The sequence below is a fragment of the Xyrauchen texanus genome, chromosome 26, assembly GCF_025860055.1.
Source record: "Xyrauchen texanus isolate HMW12.3.18 chromosome 26, RBS_HiC_50CHRs, whole genome shotgun sequence".
Classification (NCBI taxonomy): Eukaryota; Metazoa; Chordata; class Actinopteri; order Cypriniformes; family Catostomidae; genus Xyrauchen; species Xyrauchen texanus.
This window is the reverse complement of record NC_068301.1, coordinates 18,768,885-18,793,570: the sequence shown is the minus strand read 5'-3', so window position 1 is coordinate 18,793,570 and position 24,686 is coordinate 18,768,885. Positions and strand designations below refer to the sequence as shown.

Here is a 24,686-nt window from a genome sequence, read left to right as displayed (position 1 = left end):
CTATTTGATAAAACACCTGAAATTTAAGCTGTACATTTTTTAGATGATTTTAACAATGGTATGTGTGCCCTTCTGTGTCATGAACAGCTCTCTTTCAAAACCTACTGAGCTTGCATGCCTTGCTGCCTGCTGGCTAGATACAGCAGACCGCTACCTTCTACTGTAAGGGGCCATTCACATCAAACATGTTTTTGCATCTGTCTGTGATGTGTAACCTTGTGCGAGCGACCCCCTGTCCACATGCTTTAACGTTGTATTTTGGCTTTGCTATAGGCAATGCATAATTTAATTTAAACCGACTGAATATTGTTCTCATGACTGTTCTTATGACATGACTGTCATTTAAGGGCTAGACTTCTGATATATGCCATATATGATTTGATCTATGATAATATGCCGCTTTAAAAAAATTCATAAACATGATGTCCACATACGTGGATTTTGTCCATACTACTCGAGTAGATCTTACATTTTGTTTTACTCTCAGATCAAAGTGTTCACACAAAACATTAGGTAGCTCGCAAATCACATACTCTATGGCGTCTGTGACACAGGTTGGTTATTGGTTCTTACTTGTCTTGTGACCAAAGATCCTGGCATCAAACCTGGCCAATATTTTGTTGTTGAAGTTTATCAGTGGAAGATTATCAGTGAATAACTACTACTCAGTCTGTCCATCATACTAAGCTATCGAATGGCTTCAGAATATTTGTCTGGTGCTTTTAAAGTGCTTTTTTGTCTATTTTGGAGTTTGACAGCATGCAGTCACTATGAACTATCATGAGATTTTTGTGTGAACTGTTCTATTAAGTCATTTACATTCTTAAGACTAAGACGATTTGCTGAGTATTTATCAAGTGAGAGTGTTTAAGCCGACCGACCCACACTTTCTGAAGGATTCACACCAAGATGTGTGATTCATACATATCCATTAAAAACTGATTCTGATTTTAAGAGTCGGCTGTCTGTGGAGACTCCTTGAGGGTCATTGACCATCTGAAGAGATCATTAGGTGGTTCATAACTCTTATATTGGATGCTAATATTGAAAGCCATGCAGAGAGCAGTGTTGATTAAACAAGTTTTTGGCTACTAAAGCTTTTCGACAAACTTTGGAAGTTTTTGACATGAAGCCACTGTGTGACAACAATACGACCTAGACAATCCAACATGCTTTCAATAGTTTATTGATTGTCCAACTTCAAAGATTAAAACTCATCAAACGCAAACCTTGTTTCAGTACCTACGTCATTCGCTAAAACTCTTTATTTTTCCTGTAAAGAGGTGCTTCTCGCTCTGGCTGTGTTCCATGAACTCTTTAATTAGCCTAATGACTTCACTGCTAATTCTCAATCTTTTAATTTTCACTGTTTTTCTTGTCATTAAATTTGTCTAATGTATGTAACTACATATTTTTTTTTAACTGCAACTAATGTTTCCACCATGGTTTCCTTCAGATGCGTGATGACTGGTTATTGTTTCAGGTTCATTTTTAAAATCTTTTTCCTCACAGAATGGATAAAGGAGAAGATGATAACTGTCCATTCCACTATTTTTCAAAAAGTAATTTGACTGCCCTTATTTGAATGCCCGTACCTGCATGAGAATGCAAGTATTGTGCCATTTTGATTGAATTCAGCTGAAGCTGAGGGAGAGATACGTTCAAGGTTAAGGAAGATAGGCGGAGAAACATAATTAAGTTGCAGCAAAGATCTTTCTTTCTCCATTGGGACGATACTGAGCTTTGCTATGTAGTTCTGGAATGAATCATCTCCTCTGAGATTGTGGACCGGCACACAGTTACCCACAGTTTTACCTTCAAACAGACCTCCTGAGACAGTGTTAGATGTTTCTCAGTGGAAGGCCACAAGGGTCTGCAACTATACTGGTTTCTCAGGAAGTCAGGGCTTTTAGTAGAATTGTTTTGCCTTTTAATAGAATAGGGCTTCTTTCAAAATTGCTTATGTGTGGTAATTTCTGCTTTTTGTTCCAGAGTTAAGTGTGCCTGGATCTATGATTGGTTATGAATGCTGTCAAATTATGTGAAAGCTGTTTTTTATTTATTGTTGCATGTGTGGGTGTTTGTTTGTAATGTATAAGTAGGTCTCCTGCTTGGTTGCTTTGTAGAGGAAAGCATCTAGTGTTTGTGAGAAGAAAAAACACAAGCATCAAAACAGTTCTATGTAGCAATTTGAATGAAAGCTGTTAAAGGTATCTCCCAAAATCAATACGCCAGTTGTTAAACATTGGTGTTCATTTTACAAGCATGGTATGTTGGCATTTGCAATGCAACAAAGGACTGGTAGGTTGTAATATAGATTTTTCTTTTTAACTGTAATAGCTTTAATGCTTGCTTTGTGAATATGACTTTTAAGATTTTGTCTGATGGATAAAAAAGACCTGTCTTTCTGATGTGTGCATTTTGTTCTGTTAAAATAACTCCTATCCAAGTTAATGTGGTTAAGATAGACATTTGTAGGTTCATTTCACTGTGGCTCTGTGCTACTATCAAAATGTTGCTTTGTTGGTTTGAGCATCCTGATCAGTCTTACATAAAAACATTGGATTATCCGATGGTGTGAGTTTAGGGCCTGTTATGTTGGTTTTGCCTACTAGTAATAAACTGGGGATGTATTTGGGAAACCTGTTTTGAAAAAGTCATTATTTTTGCAATTCCATTTGTTGAGGCTAGTGGTGCAGACACAACACACTTGAGTTTTAACAAACCTTCTTACTGGCTCCCTGTTTTTTCTCCACCTTTTCCATTTAGACCGCCATGGACCAGCTGCACATGCACTTCACCCAGGCTATCCACAACACTGTTTTCCAGGTGGTGCTGGGATACGTCGAGTTGTGTGCTGGCAACGCCGACACAAAGTTCCAGAAGATGCAGTACAAGGATCTTTGCACGGTATGCCCACTCCCCATTAATCCTCCTACTGTATATCCCCCTGTCTATGGACTGCCAGCAGTGTTGGAGAAGCTACATTGAAAACTTTGGTTTGCCAAGCCACAAGCTATAAATAATTTAGTAGTTTGTAGTTAAACTACAGCTGCTATGCAAGCTTCTAACAAAAGTATATTTAAGCAACTTAGGAAAAGGGGTTGTATCTTTTTTTTTAATATAGTCCTATAACTAAGAGATAGTATTTTTTGGCACAAAAATGTGTGTTTGAAAACAATTTTAATTAGGAAGACTTGAGCAAATACATTAACTCTAAATACATAAAAAAACTAGAATAAATCCTAATTTATACAAGTGATTTAAAAGATAGTAATGAACAGCAGCATTTAGCTATCTATTTAACTAAAAATGTTACTACGAAAAGATTGTAGTGTTCCGATCAAAACTTTTTTCTTTATTTTTTTTTTTTCCTGAAAATTCTAGTTCATTTCATTCAGTTGGAATAAAATTTCATGACTTTGTTTACACAGGGCATCTGAACACACATATTGTTTTTATGTCATTTTCATAAAAATGTACCCGTGGTGTTTCCGGTCTAAAGTGATCGACCATTGGAATATAATGGAGTAGACTACAAAATACAGAAATATTAAGTTCCCCTATACAATGTAAAGTGCTTTGAGTGCCTAGAAAAGCACTAAAGAAATGTAACAAATTATTTTATTATTTATAATTCCGGAGTGTTCAGGAGCATCCCAGTCTTTAGATGAGCACATACACTATTGGTCAAAAGTTTTGAAACGCACTCATTCTTTATTATATGCATATATTTTTATTCAGAACTATGGAATAACATAAATTGAACTATGGGAATTATGTTGTGACTAAACAAATTCCAAAATATATCAAAACTATGTTATATTCTAGCATCTTCAAAGTAGTCACCCTTTGCCTAGATTTTGCAAAAATGTACTCTTGATATTTTCTCAACCAACTTCTTGAGGTATCAGCCTGGGATGCTTTTTATACAGTATTGTTTTAAGTTCCCATTTATGTTGGGCAGATGCTTAGATGTTTTTCTTTATTATTTGGTCCAAGTTATCAATTTCAACAAGTTATCAATTTCAAATGTTTTTTTAATTTTAATAAAACTTTAGTTTTATAATTAAATTAAAATGTTGGCACAATTATATTTTTGTCTACAAAACTAATTTCAAACATTTAAGAATATGCTTTCAGATCTTAGTGGTCTGGTCATTTTTGACCAGAAACACAAAAGGTTTTAGCAAAAACTTACATGATACAAGGGTTAATTGACATTATTTAATTTACATTATAAAATCACGCCATACATACTGTATGTATGGTGTAACCCTCACCCCCCAAAAAAGTGCAGTTGGATGCAAAAATGCATTCGTGTGAATGCATTGAATTCGCGCTTTGTTGTGCTACACCACTACTTATTGGAAAAATCTTGTATCTTGTTACTGTAAAAGATGCTTTATTTTGAAAACAGCTGAACTACTATGTGAACTACTGTATGTAGTTATATTACAGTAGTAGTGTCACTACATTTATTTTAGTTAGTTATACCCCAACACTTACATAAAGGAGTCGTAATATCAGATAAACTCAGTACACACGGAGGACACTTCCAAAATGTACTGTGAGCCAGATACATCGTTCTAGCATGAAATTATTTGCTGTTTCCAGACTTATTGTGCCCTAGACAGGTGTAAAATGGGTTATATTGCTGTCTTTGGAAATGGCATATATTTGTGTAGCTATAGTGAGAGAGAAACATTTTGCGCTGTGAACGGGTCAGCCAATCTCATTCATGAAGCAATTAATTTCAGTTAACAGGCAAGTTTGGTGTCTCTGCTCAGCACCTTGTAGCAATTCTACACAAAATGAATACTTTAATTCTAATTTGCATTTGTATCGAAGGACTGAACCCTCAGATCACAAACAAAATTGCAGTCTTCCCGTGGTCATTTTATTACTTTATTACTTAAAATTACAAGTTGGAGGTTTATATAATTCATATATAAAATTGAAATCTTCCAGTAGATGGAGCACTAACGATGATGATAATTTCAACATGATTCTTTGTTTAACTTAAAAATCTATTTTATATTTAATTAACATGTTTTAGCTATAATTGTTTTGTAAAAGGTTATTCCCTTCTTCTTTTATCCTGTTTGTTTTCCCTCTTTACAACTACCTCAATCTTAAGAATAGTACTGGCTCCACATTTCTATTATGCCATAATTGATATGTGCATTGTGTTCCAAGCCTAGTGTTGAAGTGTGTGGAGTTTTTCTATGATCTACTATTGGCACGGAGCTCAAATAGTTGGCGTAGGCTTTGCTGCACCTGGTCTTTATACAGTGTATTTGAGTGTCAAAAGGGGTTCAGCTGGTGTGATCAGCAGATGCTTGCAGAGAAATTAATGCACTTGGCTTTAATGCCACCTGGATGTGGGTGATTTGGAAAGCAAGCTTCATTGTACCCCTTTTTGTCACTGGTTTTGTTACCATGGGTTTTCAGCCAATTATGCTGAAAACTATCAATAACCATAAAAAAGTGTTCACACGTGATTTGAATTCATTGTGTTATTCTCCGGTTTTGACATCAATTCGTAAACAGATGCACACACACCCACGTGCACATTGGATAAGCTGCCTGAATGCCGGTAAAGATGTGAAGGTGTTGGGCAAAAATCTGTATACACTGCGTAAACCGTTTATGACCCTTCCACGGCATCTACATGACCGTACACATTGTTGGCTTACTAAGCATAATCGTGCAAGATTGTGCATGTAATCACGCTTATTGATGTTCTGGTTAGATTTGCATCACTAAGGCCACATCCAAGTGGCATATATGTTGTACGTTGGCATCATAAACGTATTTATAAAGGAATAAAATTCCTTTTACACAGTCAAATGTAGATTGTTAATTCTCATGCGCAGCTGACAGAAAACGAAATGAGCGCTGATTGTCATGACAGAACAGAGGTGTTAAGACACTTTTTCTGCGGCACAAAGAAAAGGCTTTAAAAGAGACTTAGAATCTTTGGTGCGATATCCCTTCACTCCCAATTAATGCCATATCCAGTAGAGATGTCATAAAATATCAATATATCGATTATTGATTGACATGCTATTTTATTGATAAATGTTTGAGGCATCAATAATTTGTGTGCTTTTCATCAGTTGCTTCCATTCAAAGTAGTCTGATGTAATAGCTTGAGGAGATATAACTTTTAATGAAGACGGTTGCATCATGGACAAGGCACAGATATCACACACACATTACGAGCTGATGGCAGTCCAAAGTAAAAAAGGTTTTTGTGCTACTTCAAGAATGAACAAAGTTATGTTGATGTGTTTGCAGGTTAGTGTATGAAACTGGTGTAACTGTGCAAAATGAACGATTAGAAATGGCGACGTTTATTATGCAATTTCTCTGTGTGTAGCATTGGATAGTACCACCTATACGTCTTCTATTACCACTTTGAAAACTATGTCATTAGGAAACTAGGTAATTTTTTTGATGAAATGTGACTTGTTTCAACCAAAAAAAGTCAGGCTTAAATGCATAATGATTAGTTCAAAATCTCTAGCTCTAACCCCTCTGTAAATCTGCTGTAGCATCCCAGATTTACTTAATGCAATTAGCAGTAAGAAAAGCAGAAAATATTTTAATGAACACAGAAAAGGAAAAATAAAGTTACTTGTTGAAGAGCGGTCTAAATTCCCTCCATTAGCGATTGTATATCTTTGTACACCACCGGTCTGACCTAAGGGAGATTGTTTAAACCTTGCATGATTTATGTAGTCTCAGGTCACCGCCATGGTTAGATGACTTCCTTTGACACTTAAACTGTTCCTCCCAAACTTTATTGTTTTGATTCAACATGTAATCCTTAAATGGACCACGTTGACAGATTGTGGTTTAATATGATTGCTTGTGGAGTAAAAAACTGAGCAACACGCGCTATGCATCTAAATCACGTCATTTGCTTGTCACTGCCTGAGTCGACAACTCAGATGATAAAACCTTTTGAATTTCCTTACCTGGCTGATTGATTTGAAACATACTGTGTGCTAAAAATTACAGCCTTGTTTTTCCCAATGCAGCATTGCTCATTTTCGTTTTGAAAATGCTGCCCTTTAATCCTTCTAGGGCGGAAGAAAATGAATCCTATATCTGGATTTTTGCATGTCAGATTTCTCTAGATTTTACTTTTCTCTCATTTCGCAGCATAACAGATATTAAATATGAATTTGTCTGATAACTATCTAGGTTTCAAACCATGTCTCCTGAGTGTGTATAATGTGAAAATAAACACAATGAGAGGTATGCTAATGACAATCACTTCATTCCTGAACTTTGAACCTTGGCTTGGGAATTAAAATATGGCGTAACTGGAATGCTCCAAAGGTCACATCATAAAGCAGAGCGCCCCATGAATTTTACATGAAAGCGTCATTATCCCATCCCTGCAGAGATCTCCAGCAGAGCCTCTGTACTTAACTTTGAGTGCTGAATGATGCTTCCAGAGAGGTAGATGAACACAACAGGCCCTACTCATTCACATGTGCAAATGGGATTTTGATGAAGCCTCCCAACAAAGGCGAAACTTATCTACATGCACAGTGTGGAACATAAGCTTCTCTTCCAGTTACATTATAGTCAGTTACATTAGAGTGTCAATGTATGTGTCAGTGCAACACCTTTTTTTCTAGAGGACACTTGAATGGCCATAGTGGTTATTGACCTTAGAGTTGAACATGGTCTGCCTATCAGAGTCCTATCAGGTTTTTGGTCACCTCTCTTACCAAGACCCTTCTCCCCTGTTTGCTCCGTTTAGCCAGGCGGCCAGGTCTAGGAAGAGTCCTGGCTGTTCAAAACATCTTCCATTTAAGAATTATAGAGGCCACTGTGCTCTTTGTAAATTTCAATACACTGGAAACTTTTGTGTAGCCTTCCCCAGATTTGTGCCTCGACACAATCCTGTCTCTGAGCTCTGCAGACAGTTCCTTTTGACATCATGGATTGGTTTTTGCTCTGAAATGCATTTTCATTTGTGAGACCACACAGGTGTGTGCCTTTCCAAATCATGCTCAATCAATTGAATTTGCCACAGGTGGAGTCCAATTAAAGTAACATCTTAAAAAGGATCCAGAGAAATGGGATGCACCTGAGCTAAATTTCAAGTGTCATAGCAAAGGAGATCTGAATGCTTGTGTCAATATGATATTTAAGTTTTTTCTTTTTAAGAAATTTGCAAAGTTATCAGAATTTTTTTTTTGGCTTTGTCATTATGGGGTATGGAGTTTAGATTTATGTGAAAAAATAAACATGCAACATAACAAAATGTGGAAAATAAAAGGGGGTCTGAATACATTCTGAATGCACTGTATAGAACATGACACACATTCATTTAATCTGCATTAGTGAATACAGGCATATTTATTGAAAACAATTGAATGAATAGTGAAGGACCAATAGAGTAACCCTTATAGCCTGTTCTAAATGTAAGTCACCAAGTAAAAGTTACTTTACATTTTCAAACAGTCAGGATTGTTGAAAATAATTAACAGGTAAGCCAAATCTACAAGAGAGAAAAAAGGCACGCATTTCAAGTCGTGTATTTGTCTATGATCTTATATAATAGCTGTTCAGTTAAGAGCGGTAACAAATAACATTTACGATTTAATAATAAAAAAATTAATACAGAATTGCTAGAAAAAAATAAAAAAAAGTGAAAAATGTACAATAAACCTAATGTATTGTTCTAAACATGATGTGCATGATGTCTCAGAATGAAAGATAGTTTAAGCAGTTAAGCAGTTGATACATCATTGAAAATAGACTTCTTGATCAGCAGGGTAAAAATTATTTGCATACCTAGCCTAAAATAGTCATTGTCTAGTCTACTAACTTAGAGAATACATTTTTGATTAGCAAACTTAACGTCAAAATGGTCTGGTGAAAGGTGGGACCTAACTCGCTTGAGGCGATTATCCTGCTCTTGAAAAAGCCCTCTCGGTGGGAAAATAACTTTCATGCACACACAGATTTAAAGAAGCCTTAAATATGAAAACATTTAAAGCGACCTGCAAGCCAACGTTTCAGGGAAATTCACATCCCGCACCATCACCATGACCGTGAAGTGATTTCCATAGATTCTTTACTTGTCTTCCAAGAGAACATGTTTCTGTGGGAGCCGTGAGTGAGAGAGAGAAGAACATGCAGCCCCTAGGTTAAATTCAACTTTGTATACATATGCTCCATATACTTTTTTAATACATTTATTATTTATTTTTAAAATGTAACATAAACATGACATTATGCTTACATAAACATGTAATTTAAAGCTAAACATAAATGTGTAAAAATGTTGAAACTTTTAATTGAGTAAAATATTGACCGACTAGTTATTGCTGTGATTCTATCTATTGTGTCTATCTTTCTATCCTGTCTGTCTGTCTGTCTGTCTGATGCTTGCTTTTCATAGTGAAGACACAACTTTACACACATAAAACCTGCTGACTGCAGCAGCACTTTGTTTTCCCTGTCTTGCACTTTTAAGGAATATTCTACAATCATATTTGAAAATGGATGTGATTCACCTACATTTAGAAAGGTGGATACCTCTGCTGCCCAACAGTGTACTCTGCAGTGCCTGCTAGTTAAAGAAGGTGGAATCTTAATCTCATCCATCACTGCAAATAGAAAGTAGCACTGAAACAAACCATTGTGGTGGCTTTAAGACTAGGGAGAAAGAGCAGAAGCACTTTGAAAAACTTGCTCATGGTTTTTGGATCCCAGGCTCTCCATTAATGAAGTCATCACAGACCTTAGCCAAAATGTTTCTTAACTCCCTCGTTCAACTATGTGTACTTCCCTGCTACACATTATGCAAAAAGCAGTCCGTCAAATGAGTAGGATGTCCAAAAATTCATTATTTATGATACAGTAGGTGAACAATACCCGCATGACTTATGGATTCTGAAATGGGCAACCAGTGAACACTTTACTATGCATCTCATAAAGGGTAGATACCAGTTGATGCCGACATGGTGGTTGTTGTATGTCCAGGATTGTATGGAGTTTTTGAGTGAAAATGAAATTAAAATTAAAATGAACAAAATTGGAAAAACAAACTTAAATACAAGTATAAAAAGAACAAATAAAATTTGTATGACTCCAAAATGAACTAAAATAAAATAAAAATGACCACAGCATAATTGTAGTTTTAGTTTTTAATGCACAGCATATTAAACATATTAAAGGACAATGCTTCTCCATAATAATTACACCAGATCCCCTGAGATACCGTTAAACATTTAAAAAAAATATCTGTTAACACATTAACATTGGTAACCTTAAATTCAGAAAACTAAATAGACTAAATAGCTATATCTAAAAGTCTAATTAGAGTGTAAACGAATGGAAACAAAATTAAACTGAAAAGTAAAATTCAACATAGAATAAAATGAAATCTTAATCAGAACTTCAAAACTATATTAATCCTGGAGTGCTTATCACTGTCATCATTTACTCACCCTCATATCATCTAAACCCAAACTTCTGTTGAGAAGTTCTTCATCAAATTCAGTGCATACTGCACCAGTTTGGGAATTCAGATGCAGATACTGTTTCTGTCTATCTGCCTGAATCGTATCTTCACATGGCGTGATATGCACTGTCTAATATGACTCTATTGAGATCAGGAAGACTTTTATCATCCATTTCCTCCACCAACTCTCTGTTGCCAGGCAACAATGCCTCATCTCCAGCCCCATAGCAGGAAGTAATCTGGAGAAGATGGGGAATTGATTGGTTGAATGAGATGGCTGACATCACCTTCTGCTCACCAACAGGAGTCATTAGACCTTAATCAGAATACTATACTTCCTGTCTGGTAGCCATTGGATCAGTACTAATCCAGCAGAGTGTCTCGGTACCCCTGAGTATCTCTTTTAACTCAATGTTAGCAACTATACAACTTTATTCAAAGAATGATGTAGCTGTCTTAAACAATCAATCAACTTTGAATGAGACAAACGGCTCATAATATTGTTTGTGGCCCGGAGTATTACATTTTGGCAGCTTCTGCAATGTTACACATTTCCTTCTGTATAATAATTCAGGCACAATTCATTGCATTAGTTTGAGACGCTCTAGTGTAATGAGTTGTGTGGGATGGATTCACACAGGTATGCGCTTGTTTATCTGTAACATCTATAAGTGATGAATCACCCCTGGACACCCAGTGCTTTTCTCTGTGTATAGCGCAGTCTTAATTAGATTTATTGCAGCCACTCAGGATCAAGTCGCATTGTGTTTATGCATGTTAATACAAAAGCAACTGTGTTTTATTCATTTGATTTGTAAATTCTCAATGGGTTGAACATGCACTGGAAGTAATATCTGAGCAATATCCTTAAGCGAGCATCTCTTAAAAGGGAGGGAAATGCTTTAGTTAAAGAGATCATATGTAGTACTTGGACAGTTAAGTTTGCTTGAAACTTTTGAAATGGAAAATTGTACCTAACTTGTGCTGTAATCTTAAAGACAAAAATGCTTAAGTTGTTTTGTGAAATATCTGAGATAATGAGATAAATCTATAATAACTTAATTAAATCTATAATAACACTATGTTTAGTCATTGTACCATCCAATGCTGATCCTAATGAAAAGTGCTTGGGAAGTCTACTTATGTGGTTACCTCTTGTTCGGAAATAGATTTTCAGAAACTAAAAGATTACAGCGGCTGGGCCTAATTTACAGAACCAATCTGTAAACTTACAAGTAGTACTTGCTCTTGCTCTCACAGGGATTCTACTGGGAAAAGAGATGACTATAATACATAAATTATTCTTTGAGCACCAAAAATGCTAGCTTTTCCACAGCTGGAGGCCATGTTGCTATGTGCTGTTCACGTTCTCTCCAAAACAACCTTGGTGAGCCTCAGGCTGATCATAATTTACTGGGCTCCAGCAGTTTGCAGAGTTTCCAAGTTTGGTTAAAAGAAAAGGCATGGATAGAGGTCTTGCATTTCAATGCTGACAGCATTGATGAATACTCTATGTGTATGGATGAGGCGAGGTTGTGGTCTTAGAAATGGTAAAGTTTATGTCAGAGTTCCCTGCCCACAAATCGCTATGACCAAAGAGAGCATGTCAGCTCTTCTGAGAACTCCAGTGTCACCGAAGTCAAAGTTTATCCAAACTGTATTTTACTTTGCACACAACCCACCTTCTGACTTGAAATACAGTCTCTCATCTCTCAGGCTCTGGCCTGACAGAAGCTTGTTTTGTTGTCTCTATAGTATTATTTCTAATTATAGCGTTCCAAGAAATGCCTGAGTTTCTCAGAGGTTTTGAAGGATTGATCGCTTGGTAAATATTAATTAAGGTCTACATCAGGTCAATCATTATCTCTGGTGTATTCATGCTCCCTCAATGTCAAATGTACTGTTTTCCAAATGTCTTCAGCTTGATTTAAAGATAAACATCTGAGAAAGCATAATGTCACGCTCTACTGGATTTCTCAGATTTGTTAAACTCTCTATTGGATGTTTTGGTAATTGCCACTTTAAACAAATAGGATACACTTTTGTGTCCAATTACTTATTGTAAATCATTAGATGCTCAAATTCCATGTTATTATTTTGAGAACTATTACATATTGTAACAGATAATCAACGGGCAAGGAGGAGGCAGGAACCGTAACTGAACAGAAAACAAAGTTTAATAAGAAACTTCAAGGGCCTCTAATAAGAAAAGCCAGCATCTTTACCACTGAGCTACCCAGGCCCCCTTGTTTTAGTTGTTTAATTTTGATAGGAAAAGTAGTAAATTTAGAGTCAGATTTCAGCACTTTTAAAATCTGCAATTAATCACGTTTAACTACAGAAAATGATGCGATTAATCAGCACTATTTTTTATGCATTATATTTAATTTTGTTGTTTTAGACAATAGGTAAATCAATCAAATATGTATTTTACGCTGTATTAAGACAATACATTTTGATAACTGGTCTGAAAACCTAATTTAAATATTGAAAAAACAGCTAATATAATATATTGTTTGGCCTCAATGATCAACATTTTCAAGATTAAGCACCTTCTTTCACTGTACATTTTCTGAAAAGAGAAAAAAAAAATCATTCATGTTATATTTTTACCATATTCATGGAATGTGGCAATTGTTTGCCTCATTTGCCTCACTCGCAAAGATATTAATGCAGCATTAATCTCGGTAGTTGCTTAAAAAATCAAAACATATGCCATTTATTATAAATGCATTCAATTGACATCTTTTTCTTTGATACTGCTCTTGTAACTGACAGATGTGAGATGTATGAAATCCATCATCAGCTTCGCTTGCATATAGCTATTGATGTGGTCTTAACTCGTGCTGTTCTCATGCTGAAACTATAGGAGCTTATAGAAATTGATAGAGTAAGACTGAAGCAGCTCTTTGCTTTTATCTCTTCCTCCAGCACATTACCCCAGACAGCTACATCCCCTGCTTGACAGACCTCTGTAAGGCCTTGTGGGAGGTGATGCTCAGTTACTACCTAACCATGCAGTGGCACGATGAGCACTACAAAGAAGAGGTGACTGCTCCTACAGCAGGTGAGATAAGCTAAAAATATGCATAGTAACGAATTTTGCTGATGTGGACTCTCAATGTGACAAAATAATTTACACATTCTTAGTATTTTGCAATTTCTTCCTTGGCTACCTGTCACAAAGAAAGGTCTTTATGCTATTTAGTCTAACCAAAGGCCCGTTTCAGAGGATTTGATTTGAAATTATGTGAAAACTGTATGCTGTTGTTTGGGTGTTGCATCCATTTAAGAGAGGGACATGTCAGCCCACCACTTAGAGATTTCTTCTAGTTATTCCCCCCAAACTTTGGGTAATATTCATAACATTTTATATAATAAGTTTAAAGTTCATTTTAAATGTGAAGTGTGTCATTTTGTAGAGAGAGCTAGGCTTTCATTAGAGTGCTAACTACCCTGTGATGATTTGATTTATACGCATTACATTTTGCTCTTTACAGTGAGAGGTACTGCTTTCTCTATAAGGAAATGGCTTTTTATGCATGCTGTAGTTGGCACAGAAGTGGCCAAGGCAGTAGGTAATTGAATGGGCCTCTGTGCTGATAGCCAAGTGTGATGTAGTTTGTAACGTTTGTCTTTCTGCCTTTCCTACCCTTCGATTTCTGTGGTCACTGAGCAGTGCTGAAATAGATTGGTGCTTGTTCTTAGTTAGCTCTGACATTGGAAATTCATTGAACCCTTCTAAAGTATCCTAATAACCCCTACAGAGGAAAGCATACAATGTACATTTAGTTTAAAATGTTACTGACTGACATTCTTGCCATATAGTTGGTTACAGGTTTTTGTTTGAAATTGATTTGTGGTGATTTTTAATATATTAAATGAGGTAAATTAATATTATTCTTTTTATTTCCCATAAACTTATTTGTGTTTTTTCCTATGAATTTTAATGCACTATTTACTGCCCTGCGCCCCTGTAATTTGTGTCTATTCCTCTGTTTAATCTCTTTTTATAATCCCACTATTTTTCATGTTACTCCAATCCTCTGTTGTTCCTATTCATAAAATTATGCTACAGCTCCCAAAATTGAAAAAGTAAACTCAGCAATATACAGAACACAATTCACTGCCACAGTGCTATGTTTTTCTCCAAACCAGGTCTACCACAGAGCAATTATTGCACCACAAGTAACTACACTGCAAAAAAATGCCTTTTAGAATACAAGGAATAATATAATACATTTAGTAAGGTTTAGGCCAATTTTTTAAAACAAGTGATGAAAGTCAGTCAGTGGAACAAAACAAAAAAGTGCCCTCAATATAAATTCTCAAAGTCTCAATCCATCCATCCATCCATCGTCAAGCTTATCCTGTGTACAGGGTCGCGGGGGGCTGGAGCCTATCCCAGCTAACATTGGGCGAAAGGCGGGGGACACCCTGGACAGGTCGCCAGTCCATCGCAGTCAAAGTCTCAATATCGTTTGCAATTTTGCTTCTCAGGTCAATAGACCTTGTTTAATGGTGTTTAGATATTTTTACTGGAAATCAACACAAAGAATATTTTTTAAAGTGTAGAACTATAAGAAGTGCTACAGTATATAGTTTTAAGCTCTTTTAACCTGGAAAGACTGCATACTAATTATAATCGTTTCATTTACACTTCAGCTTTTTTCGCTTTGAGAAGTGAAAAGAGGATTATTTCTTAGCTTTAAGTCAATAAATTAATAGTTAACCAAATTACAATTTTGTCATCATTTACTCCTCATGATGTTCTGATCTCATATTGTTTTATGTCTCTGTCATGCACAAAATTAGATGTTAGGCAGAATGTCTGCTGTTTTCCAGACAACAAAACTAGATCACAAATTATACTGCCAAGCTATAAAAGGACAAAAAGTAAAACTGTCATAAAAGTAGTCCATATGACACATCATATGCTTATTACATAATACAATCTGCTTGTTTTTCAAGCAGATATTTCTCAGCTCTTATAGATGATTATACTCCTAATTGCTTTTTATTGCTGTGTTGACATATATCCTATTGAAACATGACATTTGGGTGGCACATATACTGTAAAAGTGGATGTCCCTTTAAAAATTATTATTAATTTTTTTTAAATGTGCAGGTGGTTTTAGTGAAAGGGACATTATAATTCTGTAGACAGCATTTTGTCAGACAGAAATCTGTGTAGTGTAAGTTGAGTCATCAGTATTTTTGGTCTGTTTTCTTGGAAGAGAAACACTATAAATAATGCATATATCTGCTAAAGGTTAATTTTGTCAACTTTTAGGAGTACACTAGCTAGCATATAGATGGCTTCAAAGATAATAGACATGGACTAAAAGCCACAAAAATCCCAATTTGATTTCATAGAGTGTTTGAGATTTTTCCCCCTTGCTCTTTCTCACGATCTTTTTTATTTCCCTCTTGACCTTCCAATAAATATCTCTTTCTCAAAGTGACTGCACTAATCTGCAGTTCTGTATGCTACAGAAAGGGAGAGGACACTCTGACAGTGCACAAGTGTCAGGTCTTGGCTTTTTGAGGATAAGCACAGAAGTCTTGCTTGTGTCATCAATTAGTATACCCGGCATACTGTAGGTATATTTTCACCATCTGCCCATGAAGCCATTCTAGAGTAGAACCTTTTTTATCAGGTGTTTTTTTTTAGCCCGCCAAGCAAAAAGCAGTCTAAAGTGTAAATTATTGCTTTTTCAAAAACTATACTGTACATCATTTATTAGTGGTACCTTTACAGTTTTGCTTAGTTGAATGTTGCTTATTTTTGTAATGGTGCCTGTACTATTCTTAGGATGTTCATTTTATGCCAGTTATAATATTCTTCAAATGGAACGCTAGGCACTTTAAAAAACAAGCCCCAAAGTGTCAATAACTGCAGCACAGAGCACATCCAAATACCCAAGGCAAACAGTGACTTTAAATCTTGTCAAATGGGCTAAGTAGTTTTTTACTTCCTAGCTGGCTCTGAATGCCAGAGCATTTTTCTCATGTCTTTATTTCGTTTTTTTGGTGATGCATAGTCTGCTGGCCCAGTGTCCCGTGGGGATCCCTCAGAGAGATTTACAGGCTGCGCTTATCCTCACAGACTCTGGCATTGTCCTTGGGTCAGCTTTGACAGAGGCGGCACTCTTACCCACTTTTAGTGGCCAAATGCATGAATAAAATGATGATACATTGAAATTCTCAAAGTTAGGAAAAAGTAATGAAACCCCAAAACATGTTTTTTAGATGTTAATGGATATGTACAGGTTGCACATCATTGAAAACAATTGTAGCACTCATTATGTTTATTGTTAATGGTAAATAATTTTTGAGCCATTACATTTAAGAACAAACTTGAAGCAACATTATAAGATATGAGGTACTGTATATACGTAAACTCTGAATTGGTATTGGTAGTAGAGTACACTAATACGTCATTGGATTCTGAGCGTTTCTCCACATTATTCATGAGAATGAACGCTGCCACCCAATCACTGCATTGCCTCATGCATGAGCTCGCATTACAGAGGAGAATTCAAACTTACACTTGGATGTGAAAGTGGTTACTGTTGGGTGCAAGTTCAACAACATGCATGGAATAGATATGAGAGTGGCTTTTGCACTATCCACCATGGTGAGGTCGCATTACAGCGGACAATTCAAAATCACATGCAAACGTGATAGCGGTTACTGGCCATTGCAAGTTCAACAGCACTCATGGAACAGAAGTGAGAGTGAAATTTTACGCTGAACAACTTGGTGAGATCGGAATCACTCGTCAGAATGGACTGCCGTGGATAACTGGAGCAACATGTTTGTTGCTCGAAGTTTTGTAATTTGCTCTTTAAACATGAAGCAGCTGTTTTAGAAACCCACATATTCCATCATTTGTTCATCTGACCATGGACAGGATGACACGACAGCTTGTTCAAAAACAGAAGACAATGTTGAAAATCTAAATCTCAAAGTTCTGTCTACTTTTTTTTTTTTTTTGGTATCCTTTACATTGTGTGAAATAACTGGGATTGAGGCCTACAGGTTGACCAACACTACATCGTCAAGACAACAATGTTTATATACTAGATAACGTTACACAGACAATGTTAGGAAACTGGATTCAGGTTAATATTTATTATGTTTAAATATCAAGTCTCTACTTTTGAAACAGACTCGTTCTAGTTAATAGTTTTGTGTATTGGACCCATTTACTTAAATTATGTGCCTCACTGAGCGTGATTTTCTTTTCTTTAGAAAAGACGGATGAGTCAAAATTATTTTCTCTGGTAATCAACATTATGCCACAAACAGTCAATAGACTGTTGTAAGAATAAATATCTATGAATTTAAATTTAGTTTTCCAAGCAGTCATGGATTTGATGACAATGCCTGTTTTCACTTCATTCTCAAAAGTTTGAACAAAATAGCCGAACCTTTGATTTGCAAACTGTTCTGTCATCTTCACTCATCATATGTTCATACTTTTGTCCCATGATTGATATACAGCAAAGTGCCCCAAAACTCTTTAGGTTTTGTTTCCTCTCACATTTTGATGTTTAGCCATCTCTATTGTGGGTAAGATTGAGTGTATTGTTGTGTTGTGTTATGAAGCAGCTGTTTTAGAAACCCACATATTCCATCATTTGTTCATCTGACCATGGACAGGATGACACGACAGCTTGTTCAAAAACAGAAGACAATGTTGAAAATCTAAATCTCAAAGTTCTGTCTACTTTTTTTTTTTTTTTGGTATCCTTTACATTGTGTGAAATAACTGGGATTGAGGCCTACAGGTTGACCAACACTACATCGTCAAGACAACAATGTTTATATACTAGATAACGTTACACAGACAATGTTAGGAAACTGGATTCAGGTTAATATTTATTATGTTTAAATATCAAGTCTCTACTTTTGAAACAGACTCGTTCTAGTTAATAGTTTTGTGTATTGGACCCATTTACTTAAATTATGTGCCTCACTGAGCGTGATTTTCTTTTCTTTAGAAAAGACGGATGAGTCAAAATTATTTTCTCTGGTAATCAACATTATGCCACAAACAGTCAATAGACTGTTGTAAGAATAAATATCTATGAATTTAAATTTAGTTTTCCAAGCAGTCATGGATTTGATGACAATGCCTGTTTTCACTTCATTCTCAAAAGTTTGAACAAAATAGCCGAACCTTTGATTTGCAAACTGTTCTGTCATCTTCACTCATCATATGTTCATACTTTTGTCCCATGATTGATATACAGCAAAGTGCCCCAAAACTCTTTAGGTTTTGTTTCCTCTCACATTTTGATGTTTAGCCATCTCTATTGTGGGTAAGATTGAGTGTATTGTTGTGTTATGGGTTTATTGCCTCTGCAGACACCTTTGGACCATATTTATTTATATTATTTATTGATTTAATACAAAAATATATTTGGCTCTGAAAATACTCAACATGAATAAAGTACTTACTGCAACTACAAAACATTGGCTGTTTACATGCAGCCCCATAATGCAATTACAATGCGATTAAACTGTTGCTCTTGTAAACAGAATCCTGTGATTATGATTATGCTAATAATGAGAGTAAAGATAATTGCAGTAAGATATGTGGAGAACTCCTATTTTAATCGCTTTATACTGGTAAGTAAACGCTTTAGTTACATTTCTTCCACTCTGACCAAAGTGCGCTTGCGCCAGTGCTGCAGACAGATGATGTCACACTCAAACGCAGGTTTGAAAACATCACAAAAAAGAAGCTGCACTTCTCAGCTTCATGTGAAATCGCTGTTTCTTGTACTGTTTCCCAGCAGTGGTTCTCCCCCGCTGCAGAATCTACAGCCCCACTGCAAAACAAAAAATATTTTCCCGAGTTGTGAATGTCCGGTTGCAGTCTGAAATGAATGTTGGTGAGATAAAAATGACCATATACCACAAAATTATGGCAAGGAAACACTTCTTTAAAATGTATTTGTCCTCGTGGGCAGAACACAATAACATCTGGCATGTGAGTTCTTTTTAATGAATCAAAAACAGTGTGCATCCACTCTAGTAAAAAATGACTCTTATAAACCGGTTCTTTTAATAAATCATTCAGAAGACTAACAAACTGACTAATTGTCCTCATTCCTAGTATTTAAATATTCATATTTGCAACAAGATGTTTTTTTTTAATAATTATGAATTTATAAATAAGCATTAAAACTTTCTCAGCGAATAACCAGAGTATTGGCAAGTTGCATGTAAACAGAATTGAAAAGGTTTGCCAAAATCATGTAAACATCTTAATGTAATTACTCCTTATACTCTGATTATTGCAATAATAAGAATGTTGGTGTATATGTAAACGTAGCCAGTGATTAAATCAAAATCTAGATTGACATTAAAGAGTAGAGTGCCCTGAAATCTAATGTAGCGACTTGCCAGTTAGAATATTATGATATATTCTGCATTATTTACTGCTACTTTTGTTTTTGCTGTTGATTTGATTTAATAGAAAACAGCCATCATTTGTACTTATAAAATTGTGGAATTTGCAGAATGAACTGTAATTGAAAGCATATATGATATGGACTTACTGTATGGTTTCAAGCAAAAGCAAAGCTTGCTCACCTAGTAAAAATGACTGTGAAGATTGGGAAAAGGAAATTCCATTCCATTGAGTTATTATATGAGCAGTCCGTATTTAGGGAAGCACATAAGATATGTGTTCCATTACAAACATTATATTTGGAGTATGAGTTATTGCACTCTGGTAGGTGGTACAGGTTACCAGTGTGTAGGTATTAAAATATAAAATAACAAGTGAACGTTATACACACACACACACACACACTTACGATGTGTACCTGATATGGATGGGTAAGGGTTAATAATTTATTGATGGCCTGTATAATGTTTTTTTATTTATTTATTCATTTGTTTATTATGATACATTGTAATATATTTTAGTTATTTATATTGTGAGATGATTTAGGTCATATTAATGTTCGGTTATTTATTGTCTTATTTATGATTGGGTTTAAATGCACAATGTGTATGCACCATGAGTCCAAGTCAAATTTCCTTTTGGGAACAATAGAATGTATTTAATTTAATTTCATTCAACTAACAATGAATTTTTTTTTTACAGCATTTATTAACCTTAGTTAATGTTAATTTATAATTGTTAGTTCACATTGCATTAACTAATCTTAAAGCTACACTATGTAAGATTTTTGTTTTGTTAGAAATGAACACAATTTTATTAATTAGCAAGTACACCGACATTCCATCTTCCAAACCATGTTTTTGCCTTAGCCCGATTCACTATGGTAAGCCTATAATATTTTTTTATATTTTAGAGCTGTCGGGACGGATTTGGCGGGAAATTGCATATGCCCATCATTCCTCTGTATGTGTTTACATCATGTCCGTAAAGAAAATAAGGTCCAGCTACTACAGCTCGTGTATATGTGCGCTGATAGGTATGGTAGTAGTTTGAAACTGAAAGCTTGTAGCCACAACAAATGAGCGACACTGACCATGGATCATTCAAAAAGGCAACCCTCTGGGGAATCACACGTTTTCAAAATAAAGAAACCTCAAACAGAGAAGAGTCTGCAAGCAAAAAGGGAAAGCAACAGAGCCCGTAATAAAACATGAAACAACATCGGATTGACTTTTCAGAGGTTGCAACAACTCCGAGATCTTAAAGGATTTACAACAGACCCAGAAATTGAGTTATTCTTGCTGGACATGCACCATGTCCATAGCGTAGTATCTAACGAACTACTACGCTATGAGAGCTACCTGACTAACTATCGCGGTAGCCACTCTAATGGGGCATTTGATTATGAATCATGATACTGAAGTGCTTTCAATTTCATTTTCAAGGAAGAAAATTTTACTTTTATACTGACAACAATGCCAATCTCTAAAATGTACCTGCTAGCTAAGTTATAATTTTTTCCACCATTAGATTTTATCAGATGTGAGTAGCAATCGTCATATCTAATGTCATCATTGCCTAACTTTTGTAATGCTATTTATTTTAAAACAACTGTTTTCTATAATATAAGATGCTACTTACCTACTCATACGGCGTATTTATTTAGATATCCATCTTTTTCTTCCTTTCGTTATTTATTTATTTTTGAGGGGAGTGGGCGGGTTTTGTTGTTGTTATTGACATTTGCTCTGATAAGATGATCACCTGTAACCATGGTTACACCAGTAATTCTCAAACCATCAGATTACTCTGCACAGTAGAGAAGAGTCAAAGCCCATCTCACGTAATTACCAAAACAATGTTGCTCCGCAAGTAACTTGCAGTTTTATGCTTCAACCGCTAGAGGGCCAAAAGTAACATAGTGTAGCTTTAATGTGTCTTCTAATGTAAAAAGATTTATTTTATGTAGAAATTAACATTAACCAAAATGTTAGTAAGTGATGTTTATAATACACCCTTATTGTAAAGTATTAATCAATTAACTGATTCAGTTTTTATAAAAAAAAAAATATGCCCTCAAGGTAGAAAATGTCCCTGAAAATAAATTCCAAGTATCAAATATTGCCACTTTATTTTTTTCATTGCTGTTATTGATAACTCACCCTGCTACAATACATTGACCATTGGTTCTCAAGAGCCATCACCCAGTGGCAGAGTAGAACCAGGCCTCTATATGAGGATAAATTATCATTCATGGGTGACAGAACAAATGACACCCTGCAACATAGCTTTCAGTAACCTTGTTACTGACATGTATAACATAGTGTGGAAAGGTGAAAGCAAATCTCTTCCATGCTGACTCGTTTATTTTTTTAAATGCCCAGTTGGCATGTATGCTTAAAACCTTATTTCAAAGCTTAATACTATTACATGTTTGCATATCCCCAAGGTCATTTAAAGGGCATTGTGTGCAGTTCATGATATATCTTAGTTGATATTCTGTTATGCAATGAAGGCAGGTTATCTAGGGGCTGCTATAAGCTTAACTTCTTACGTATGTCCGTAACATTGAATAATGCACCAATCCCTGTTTCAAATTGACAATTATATCTCTGGTTGCATACCACTGCGTACGGTATTCTTCTCCTTCCATGTCAAGATGGCTTTACTTTTTTTCTGTTAGTTGGCAGGGCTATCAACAGGTAAATTGCCTTCACTGGCCTGTGACTTGCTTTGCCATCTAATTTCACAAGGTGCATAATCACGACAATTCTGAGTGGAAAAATGTAGCCCACCAGTCGAAAGTAATATCCATTAGAATCCATGTTAGAATTAGATTTGGCAGGTTCGCTTCTGGGGTTTTGGTTTGCAGTTTAGATTGACGGTGTCTATAACATTGCTTCATTTAACTGTTGGGAAAGGGCAGCTGTTTGCCTTTAGTCATACTTATAGCGGGGTTCAAAAGTTTTAAGTCCACTTTCTGGCATGAAAATCTGGCATTGAACATCTAATTTAAAACTGGAAATACATAGAAAGTTATAGGATTTTAAATAATTTAAACAGAAATGTTATGATGAAAAAAATATTTAAAATTTTGCACTCTCTTCATATCACTAATCAAATAAGAAAAGGTCATATTTTCTTGCTTTCATTGGAGCACCCAAGATGCTCTTTATAACATTCTTAAATCATACTGGGATAACACGGATCATCAGTTTTTGCAAAAACTTGTGGAGTCATGCCAGCTCAAGTGTAAGCCATCATAAAATTACATGGGGGGCATACCAAATAGTATGAAAATCTGACATGTAGATTTTTCTCTCAAATTGTTATTAGTATAATTTGCAATGAAAATAATTTCATTAAACCAAATTTGTGAAAAGTAGAAAAGTTTCACTAGTGGACTTTTGGACCCCACTATATGTGCTTGAGTAAGAATGGACAAAGCTGTCGTAACCTTGTACAGTGGTGCTGAATAGAGGTTTGGCTTTGTTGAGTCAGAATGGAGCAATTGTCCTTAAGCCTGTCAGTAGAATTTGGAAAAGATGTTCTCTCTGAATGAGGCAGTAAATCATACATTGGTTCTATATCAAAAGATTTCAGCCATTATTCTTCATGATTAGACTATCATGTGTGAAGGAGAACATTCAAAGTAAAGATTTCAACAGTTTTTCTATTTAATGCCTCCCTCAGGTCACAGACTAGAAACAGATGTACTGGGCAGTTTAAGGAAGACCGACCATGTGATTTGTCCTTTTTCTTGAGCCCCTTTAAGTTCAAAATCACTCTTTTGGTCTCAGGAACGCAGGGCTATGGTTTTTATTTATTTCACTATTTGTTTCTGGGCTGCGAGAGAGTGATTTGTCTGTTTTTTAACAAGTGTATTGTTAATACAGCATTATCCAGCATTAACACTGGTTGATCATTGCAATGTATCCACCCGGAGTCATTACATTGATGCACACACCACAAACAAACACAGCAGTGATTCAGTGTCAGTGATTAAGTGATGGGGAAAGGAGCTCTTAACACTATTTGTTGCACAAAACAAGCCTAAGCCAAATTTATGACAGAAATCAAGTATTTTTGAGCCTAAAAAAAGGTGCATTATAATTACCACATAAACATGCAGTGATTTGTCCATTCTTTTATCTGTTACATGGGTGTGTGTGTGTATATATATATATATATATATATATATATATATATATATATATATATATATATATATATATATATATATATTACACAAAATAAATTTTAGACTCCCAAAAATTTCTTCTGCAAATGGAAGAGATTATAATAGAAGAACAGGGCGCTCTGCAAGAGATGCCATTGCCCCCATAGTGCCACCCACTAAACATCGAATCAGTCTGGGATTACATAAAGAGAGAGAAGAAATAGAGACAGCCTAAACAGATAGAGGAACTGTGGCAAATCCTGTTTTAAAGGCAAATGTGGCCACACCAAATATTGATTTAGCTTTTTTATGTTTACTGGAATTTGTATGATGTTAATTGATGAATGAAAAGTATTTATGGCATTATTTTTGAAGACATCCTCACTATGCAACAAGTATTGTATGTATGTATATATATATATATATATATATATATATATATATGCATGATTTTTTACCACAATGCCATTTCCATCACATCTCAAATTATATACTTTGTTTATTAGCATTCTGCTGTGGAAATAAACTTTTAAAAGCTTGTAAAAAAAAATGGCAGAATTTTTTGTTTTGCTAAGACTAAT

The 24,686-nt window shown here is 35.4% G+C and overlaps 1 protein-coding gene across 2 annotated transcripts in view; it reads left to right on the top strand.

The window, feature by feature from the left end:
- The window catches only part of LOC127619747 (syndetin-like), a 179,331-nt gene that overhangs the window by 58,433 nt on the left and 96,212 nt on the right, over positions 1 to 24,686 (top strand). For both annotated transcript variants that reach the window (XM_052092726.1, XM_052092727.1), the window contains exons 12-13: positions 2,770 to 2,910; positions 13,430 to 13,565. In XM_052092726.1, the coding sequence (XP_051948686.1) occupies positions 2,770 to 2,910; positions 13,430 to 13,565 (277 nt within the window). The remainder of the gene's footprint in view (positions 1 to 2,769; positions 2,911 to 13,429; positions 13,566 to 24,686) is intronic.